Source organism: Corticium candelabrum, chromosome 16, assembly GCF_963422355.1.
Source record: "Corticium candelabrum chromosome 16, ooCorCand1.1, whole genome shotgun sequence".
Lineage (NCBI taxonomy): Eukaryota > Metazoa > Porifera > Homoscleromorpha > Homosclerophorida > Plakinidae > Corticium > Corticium candelabrum.
In genome coordinates, this window is record NC_085100.1 from 4,856,568 (window position 1) to 4,865,527 (window position 8,960).

General features: G+C 36.9%; 1 protein-coding gene across 1 annotated transcript in view; it reads left to right on the top strand.

Annotated features, from left to right (window-relative positions):
- Window positions 1-8,525, top strand: part of LOC134192303 (anaphase-promoting complex subunit 2-like) — a 15,972-nt gene extending 7,447 nt beyond the window's left edge. Inside the window, exons 8-21 of the mRNA XM_062661026.1 lie at window positions 474-552; window positions 632-698; window positions 761-816; window positions 873-1,016; window positions 3,880-3,949; window positions 4,006-4,105; window positions 4,669-4,708; window positions 4,900-5,005; window positions 5,062-5,184; window positions 5,611-5,702; window positions 7,224-7,393; window positions 7,451-7,609; window positions 7,839-7,912; window positions 7,986-8,525. Of these exons, the coding sequence (XP_062517010.1) occupies window positions 474-552; window positions 632-698; window positions 761-816; window positions 873-1,016; window positions 3,880-3,949; window positions 4,006-4,105; window positions 4,669-4,708; window positions 4,900-5,005; window positions 5,062-5,184; window positions 5,611-5,702; window positions 7,224-7,393; window positions 7,451-7,609; window positions 7,839-7,912; window positions 7,986-8,201 (1,496 nt within the window). The 3' untranslated portion in view covers window positions 8,202-8,525. The remainder of the gene's footprint in view (window positions 1-473; window positions 553-631; window positions 699-760; window positions 817-872; window positions 1,017-3,879; window positions 3,950-4,005; window positions 4,106-4,668; window positions 4,709-4,899; window positions 5,006-5,061; window positions 5,185-5,610; window positions 5,703-7,223; window positions 7,394-7,450; window positions 7,610-7,838; window positions 7,913-7,985) is intronic.
- Window positions 8,526-8,960: the final 435 nt, after the last annotated feature.

Sequence of the window (8,960 nt, forward strand, 5' to 3'; positions counted from 1 at the left end):
AAAATAGTGAAGTTAACAACTGCCTTGTCAAGTATTCATTGATTTTAATAATTTGATTTTATGTTTTATCTTGGTGAGACAAGCTAACTTCTAATAATAATTGGTAAGTAGGTGGTTTATGCTTGCTATAGCTTATAAGGATTGATTTGAGCTAAGTAATCACTATTGTGGACAGTGTCGAAAATAACTTGGTAATTAATTAATAACTGGCTATCGTCTTCAGGTACTAAACCTAACTGCATGTCATAATGAGTTATGCTTTATCTAGCTTTATTACTCTGAGGCACATGCTTCTTGTGTGATGTGTTATTTGCATGTATTAATTTAGAGTACACATTTAAAAATGTTACATTTTACCCATTGGTTACAGTGTATGGACTGATGGTATTAAACCACATCTATGAAGTATACAAGCATTAATTTTGAAGGCTAGCATGTGGCAGGTTTATTTATTACACTTGTGTTATTTGCAGACTCATTTCCAAGTCAAAGCTTGTCTGTATGGAAAGAGCGACTTAATTTGCTGACTTTTCATGTTTTTGGATCATTGAGGTTTGTTTCAGTCATATTTCTGAACAAGCCACTGGTAATTTGCAAATTTAACATGTATTGATTTTGATAATGGTCTTAGAATTGCTGAGTTGTTTGACATTATAGTCGACTTTCCTGATTCTGAACCTGCTATTACTGATTTAAAGGTTTGTTTTGTTCTGCAGTTATGTTAATAAATTGCTTGCATGATTTGGCTGTTTATATACAGGAATGTATTAATCAGACAGGCGATATATATCACTTGATCCAGTCGTTGAAAGAGAGGCAATGTGCAATTTCTCTCTCTTCAAAACAGTAATGTTTAGTTTTGTGTTTATTAGTTTTGAACTTCGTCTTCTTCATCCCGGAGCCAATACTCCTGACATTCTCACTCAATATGTATCAGCAATCAAGGCATTACGGCTATTGGATCCTACTGGTGTTATGTTAGAGCAAGCCTGTCAGCCTGTCAAACAGTATCTCAAGTAGGAGATTTGTAGTTGAAGTTTTAACTAATTTAGTCATTTGGTATTTCATATTATTTGCTTGTAGTTGGCACATATTTTCCTTTTTGCTCTGTGTAGATTTAGTAGTGTGGTTGCATGTCAAGTGAACATAAACTGGCTTTTGGACGATTGAGCTTATAGATCAGTTACTGCAAAGAAATTTACTCTGTTACTGTTTATGTTATTGATGTCTTGGTTGCTGACTAGGAAGAATGCTGTACTGCCACTAAGTCTTTTGAGTAATATTCTTTTTGATATTTTTTACTTCAAAGTATGGAAGAATTTTGTGTAGCGTTGAAAACCTGCTGTTTCAAATACTTTTCATTGCGTGCATTAAGCATGGCAACTAAATTGTTGAGAACCAATCATCAGGGCCACAGTGAGGACACTGAAAACGATTCAGAGAGTGAATAGAGATGTTAGCAATGACATGATTAACAGATGTAATTTACAGTACGTGTACATATGTATTCTTAGTGATGACAAATACAGTACCAACTGATTTGTTACAATTTTGGAGTTTGCAATCTTATAGACAACGGTAATGGTAGTTAATTAAATTGAATAATACCTAATGAAAACCTAGGATTACTCTAGAAGAACAGTGCTTGAAGAAGAAAGAATTTGACTAGTTTGAAATAATTAGCGTTTGAAGGAAGTTATGTAGTGGCAATACGATTTACCAGCACTATAAATACAGGAGCATCAATTTAAGCATGCTGAATATGTTTCTGTCATTAATTAAGGCCTGTGTTGAGTAATTGTGTAACTTAGCATTGTTTCATGTACACTAAATTTAGCAAGTGAAATGCGACCAAGTATTATGTATTTTAATAACAGTGTATGGAAACAGATGAAATGTTTATCAAGTCGTATTAAAGTGCTAACAAGTTCTTGGTATGGATGGACAGGAGGTTTCACTGGAAGCTTGCTGAAAAACAATGATAGGTCAAACCTGTTCCCAAACAAATTATACATAAGCTAGACTCTACACTCTACAATAGTCATGCACTAAGAACTAACAGCAATGTGGCCTCACAACAATGTCTACTCAGTGAGGCAAGCCTTACTGATCGGATGGTAGGCAGACAATCTTGTACCAAGAATACATAAAATTGATGATCTGAGTAAGGCAAAGCTAAGGTGACATTGTATTACTAACATTATCTTACTATATTGTTCATTCATCTTAGTGGCTAGCAAACTAGCATATCTTTATTATAGAATGTTGTTGCCTCCAGGCCAGTGCCACCAGTTGACGTAAACACAAGAGGCCTGAAGGAACCGTGTTCGACTTCTCGCACCTTTCTTATGTATTTTCGCTTCTTCGCATTTTTGTGCATTGCGTAGACTGATCTAAGAGAAGAGTGCTGGCGATAGGACTTGACGTTTGGATAAATACCCTTATGTCGACAATTGCTCGTTCTCCATTCCTCCATACTCCTTTTGCAGAAATGTTTGCTCTAGCACAGTTACTGTTGTGTGCTGTCTGCTGTTGAAAATGTTCTCCATTTTTCAGTATTCGAAGCAAACGTTCCATTGTTACATCGTTACGAACTTCTTTGAGAAAATCAGCAGTGATGTTTTGAACCTCATCGTGTCAAACAATATAAACCCCTCTTTGCAAATCATTGCATGGTCAATGGTAAAATCAAGGCCAAATTCGCATGTCAAAGGTAACTCAGTTAGAGGCCATCCATACTGTAGGCAGGTGCATCTTGAAAATGGTTTTTCATAAATAGAAACCATGTTGTTGAATTGGATTCACTGTAAGCCAGCTTGACGGTTTCTTTGCTGATGCTATTCAATGTATCGTTTTATGGATGTTGATTATCTCGTTTGTAGCCTCTCTCTTTGTAATTTTTTTCTGAATTCCCTCTTTCTTTGTTTTCGTTTTTGATTTTGTTCATTTTGTGTTGATAGTAGATACATCATAGCACTGTTCTTGTGTAACAATCAAAGCTGCCAGTTGAGCTGTGATATGCCTAGATGATTCAAAATGAAAACTAGCCATGTTTGAAGGATTAGGAATGTTCAATCCCCCAATATATATTGCAAGGTAAAGAAAGCGGGTTTCTCATATCTGCACTACACACGGTTTGGCTGGTTAAAAAAGGCAGAATTTGCTGGCAAATAACCTAGAGGCTTCAGCATATCAGACGTGTTTGGAACAGTTCTCATAATATACGACCATCTGTGAACCAAACCTTGACTGAAAGCAGAATATGCTGCATGCAGATGTGTATGTGATAGCAATATCAGACAGTTTGTCAATTTGTGCAACCCATTTCTTGACTCTGCTGTCAACGTATTTGGTTACAAAAAGTGGATGGCCTAGAGCTACACCAAGATGACGCTTTCCAGATGTTGTAATTTTGGACAGGGGTACCGTCAAATGCACAATACCCTTCTTCGAACTTGTTCTTCTTTACTATCGGCCAAGTTTTTAAAGCATTGGGATAATAGGCAAAACTGGGAATATAACAAGTGCATCCTACTAATTCCTGATATTTTAAAAAATTGAATCGTCTACATTTGGAGGAAAAGGTGCAAAATCACTGACAGCTGTTATACTGTGATATTGGGTGTACTTATTAGTATGTGCTCATTTCAAGGATGATTAAGATGTTGGTGACTTTGTGTTTGTAAATTTTGTTAGAAATGTAAATCTTAGCCTTTTTACAAAATGCTTGACTACTTTGAACTTGCAAGATGACTCTGACAAACAAGTGAGGCTTATGATTAATAATTACTAAACGGTTTAGTTTGCGTTTAGTAGTCATGCTACTCTTTTGTACACAATAGCATGTTACTGTATTTGTTGATTGTGGTTTGTGTACAGACGTCGTGAAGACACAGTACGGTGCATTGTTTCTAATCTTACTGATGACTCTGGCAATGAGCTTTCTGATGTATGCTATTAGACTGTTGAATTACTTATGCTACATATGTGTTTGCATATGGCTAGGAGTTGCTGCACAGTGATCCAAGACTGATTGAAGAGAGTGATGCTAGTGACTATGAGGATGCAGAGAATTGGGTCCCTGATCCAGTAGATGCTGATCCAGGTGTGGCTGTTTTTAATGTGTTTATGGTCTTTTAGGTATTTGTAATGATTGTACTGCAAGAGTAATATTTGAGGATTATTGCTATAAAGGAAATAATTCATTAGTTTCTTTTATCAGTTTTTTGCTTTAAATACATTCTGGTAGTGCTAAAGATAGGTAGAAAAACTAAACAAAGAAAACAGAACAATTTCAATCAATTGTGATGTATTATGTGCATGAAACATCTGGTTTTTAATTTTTGATGAGCACTTCAGAGGAAGGTGCTGTGTTTGAAACAGATCGATACATAGGTGGTAAGTACTTAGTTTGCTTGAAATGCAGCTAAGTGATTAAATGTAGCATTTACGTCAAGCATTAAGTCAAATTGTGTTTGAAGGTAGTCTGATTGACATAACACACTGCAATATAGGAAACGTTACCATTTTAATGAGTCAAGACGGTTAGAGGTTGATTTAAAGTAGGAATTTTTCAGTTGTTTTTATTATTGTATAGTTTGTGTTTTTACCACTCTACATAGAAAGAAAATTTCAGACATGCAAGTACACTTGTTTTGCTTTCTTTAGAGAAGACTGCCAAGAGCAGGAAGTCATCTGATATCATTAGGTTTTTATGAGAATGATATAGTTTTTATATAGCCTCGTCCCCGACTCTCTTGTGCTTTTCTTGTCAAGTGCTCGTATGACAATTCCGATTGGAGTTGGAGTTGTCTTATGGGCACCAGACAAGACAAGCACGAGAGAGTTGGGGCATGAGTTTAGTTTTTATAGTTGAACTGATGCAGTGTGTTTTCATAGTCTCTTGGTGAACATTTATGGTAGTAAGGATCTCTTTGTTGCTGAATACCAATCTCTATTGGCTGATCGTCTTCTCACATCTTTGAGTTATGACATTGACAAAGAGGTTGATGTGTATGGCTTTAAATTTGGAGTCACGTAACACTAATTTGTGGTCTACAGGCTCGGAACTTGGAGTTGTTGAAGCTCCGATTTGGAGAGACAAGTTTGCAGTATTGTGAGGTAATGTTGAAGGATGTTGCAGATTCTCGTCGGATAAATACTCTCATTCATGAAAAAATGAAGGTACAGTACAGAATGTGTGTGTGATTGTGTGTGTGTGTGTGTGTGTGTGTGTGTGTGTGTGTGTGTGTGTGTGTGTGTGTGCATGTGCACGTGTGTGTGTGTGTGTGCGCATGCGCACGTGTGTGTGTGTGTGTGTGTGTGTGTGTGTGTGTGTGTGTGTGTGTGTGTGCATGCGTGTGTGCATGCGTGTGTGCATGCGTTCGTATAGTACTGTCATTGCTCTAATATGTACTTGCTATTATTTTGTATTTATTGTCCATTTTGACTCTTGTGTGATGAAATTGATGGTGAACTAAGGCATCTGTCTGCTCTTTTATTTACTGTGTGTTATGTATCTGGGATTTACTTCTTTATTGTTTGATTTGTGTGTCGGTTAAGAAAAGTAATTTGTCATCTAAATTTTGACTGATGATATGTTTGTTGAAGATGGATACTGAGCTGAATGTTTTTGTTCTTTCTCACATCTTTTGGCCTATATTGAAAGATGAAAATTTCAAATTGCCAGCCGAAATTAGCAGGTACATTACTAGCATTAAACAACAATATTAGTCAATTTATTGTAACAGTGCATAATACTATGTAATAGTATGTGTGATGTGCAAGTAGAGGTTGCCAATTTTGTGTGCTTATGATATTATAGCTAGATCTACAAGGAACGCTCTAGACTGCCACCAGTTCGTCGGAAAATTGACTTTTTGAACCAGCCTAAGGCCAGCCCAACTTATTTGTTTATGCTTTGCTATTTGGACATGAAATCTGGACCGAATGACCGAAATAGTTATATAAAGTTAAGATCATGTGACATTTTGAGGGCATGCAGTCCTCGTTGTACAGCCTATGCTTCTACAAATTGAGATAACAAATGGAAACCAAGTGAGGCTGATACCGCATGGAAGGCGGAAACATTTGCTGGACCAGATGCACTTTCTACACTTGTGGAGTCATTAATATGTACTCGTAAGATGTGTGTGTACCAAGTAGTTTTATTACAGCAAGCATAATATTGCACATGAGCACATCAAATTTTGTTTTTCTCTCAAACCGGATTGGCAAATCTGAGCATCAAGAAATTTAATTGGTTTGCACAAGAAATTAGTAGGGCTTTGAAATAGTTTTGAGGTAGTATAACTTATTTACATGAGTAAGTCTGCATTTCTTTGAGCTGGTCAGCATACCTATTGTAAATTAGGTTACTCTAGAACTTAATAGGGTTATGAATCTCAAGAATACAACACTAATACCCCTAGAAATGAGGTCATTTGGGATCTAGATGTTATTGATTTTGTTAGATGAAATAATCTACAATTGGAAATGTTCTGTTTTGTCAACTTGTTTTATGATTTAATGGAATTTGGTCATTGCACGTTCAACCGAGACAAATCATCTTAAATTGGGGCTCAAAACTAATAAATTCTTTACTACAACAGTACACAACTTGTGGCTTTCCAGTTGTCAAGTGGTATGTGAACAGCTGAATTTTTGTAGTAACGCTTATATTGAATGTTTTTGTGCACTATAACTTTTCCATTTAAACATGACTCTGTAAACGCTAGATTTGTTTCGCATGACGTAGCTACTGCCGAATTAGCCACCATTCTATTGAAGTACAAGTCTTCAGAGCTTCACAAGTAGTTGTGTTGTTTGTGGTGTCGGCTCATTCTGGTGTTAGGATAGCCTATTTTGTAGAATGGTACTTCATGGTAGCAAAAATATGACAATTTATTGCTTAACAAATAGCTAAACAGCAACGGACATAACAAGTGGTTGGCACTAAAGAACTCGAAAGAGCGGGCTACACAGCCTTGGAAGATTGCCGGGCAAGCCAGCAAGCCTAAAAGTGTGTTTACAACCATAATATGGTTGCTATGAAAGGACCATGAACTGGAAACTGGTCAATTTGTGAAAACTGTATTCCTATTAATCTATTGTTACATTCTATTTGTGTTTTTATCAGGATGGTAATTCATTAGGATAAGCATTGCGTTTAGCAAAATACTCAGTTGTTTACGATTTTGCTTCTGAATCTTATTCATTTATAGGATGCTGGAGACATACACAGAGGGCTTCGCTAGTTTAAAAGCAAATCGTACACTAGAGTGGAAGGGAAAGCTTGGTATAGTCGATTTGACTGTTGAGCTGTCAGATCGCACAGTAGAGTTAAGTGTTACTCCAGCGCAAGCTACTGTTCTTATGGCTTTTCAAAATCAAAGTGAGAATATCATGTCAGTGAAAAATTGGGACAATAAGAGATGTTGGCTGTTTTTAGGTTCTTGGTCTGTTGATGCTCTCAGCAGAGAGGTTCAGATGACACAGAGTCTTCTGGCAAAACGACTTGCATTTTGGGTGGGTCATGGTGTTCTAAGAGAAGATATGACCAGCACATTCAGCATAGTTGAGAAGCAGCAAGATGGTTCAACACGCATTGGTAAGAAGCAGGAGAATTACTGTACATCTTTCTTTTGTTTATGTTGGAAGTTGTTGATAAATACTGTTATCTTTGGTTATATTTACTTGTATCATTCATTTGTGAAACATTGCTTCATTAGTTGCATACAAGGGTGTGTTAGCACGCCACTGCTGTTGATTGTATAAGGACATATGGTTTTGTTGAATTTTATGAACCTTGACTTGTATGGTGTGTTTCAATTGTATAGAACACAGATATGATGATATGGAAGGTGAGAGTAATGAAGGACTGGTTGAAGATCAGCGGCGAGAAAAGCTACAGGTAGTGGAACAAGAAACTGCCTCAATTATTTTCTGTTTGGCTAATTACACACAACTTGGTGGTTTGTTGTCAGGTGTGTTGGTCATTTATAGTTGGTATGCTCACTAATCTTGGATCTCTACCACTGGAAAGAATTCATAGCATGTTGAAAATGTTTGCTGTGCAAGGACCTTCCAGCGCTGGTAGTGATTGTAGCTTGCAAGAACTAAAATCTTTTCTAGACTTTAAGGTAAAGGAAGAGAAGTTGACTTTGGCAAGTGGTGTGTATAGCCTTGCTAAGACTACATAGCATTTCTTCAGGTTTTCATGTACACAATGAAGAGTAGTAGCGTTTGTGTAGGCAGGTTCTAAATGGTAAGTGTACAGGTGTACTGGTTTCAATTATTGAAAGCAGGTTATTAGGAGTTTGGCAACATAGTGAGACTTTCGTTGACTCTTCAATCAACGTCTTTCTAGGGGAGAAATCGACGCCAAAGTGTATCTATGGAATGAGGCCACGCCCCTAATTTGTTGCAGAGAAGGTTATGGTGATTTTCTGATGTTTACATGGTTCAATGTTAAGCACGGATTGACATTTGTAATTTGGTTATGATTTTCAAAGGCATGTTTGCACTTCAGCACACTGTCAGCCATCTAGAGCTATTGTTGTGGTAATATATAAGCATTCTAAGATCTAAGTAATCTTTGGCAAAAAATTGGTTCGTTTGATTTGTATAGTATGTAGTATGATTAGTGTGTTTGATGTAATCTTGGGCACTATATGCTTGCTGAACTTTTCAAACATCACAAAAATTGGTTGTATGATTAATTAATTGTATGGTATGCAGTATGATTAGTGTGTTTGAAAGCCCACTAACATTGTCCAGCACTATTCAGGGATGCCCAATTGCAAGTTTGAAATAGTAGTCGCTGCAAATGCAGCACCAGAAACGCACTTGGCGCTGCGGACGTTGACTCGACGGGACACTCCCACGCATACTGATACAGTCAGTCAAGTACCAAAACGTTATCATACATCCAATACTATAATACGCCAACCCCGCTTCCG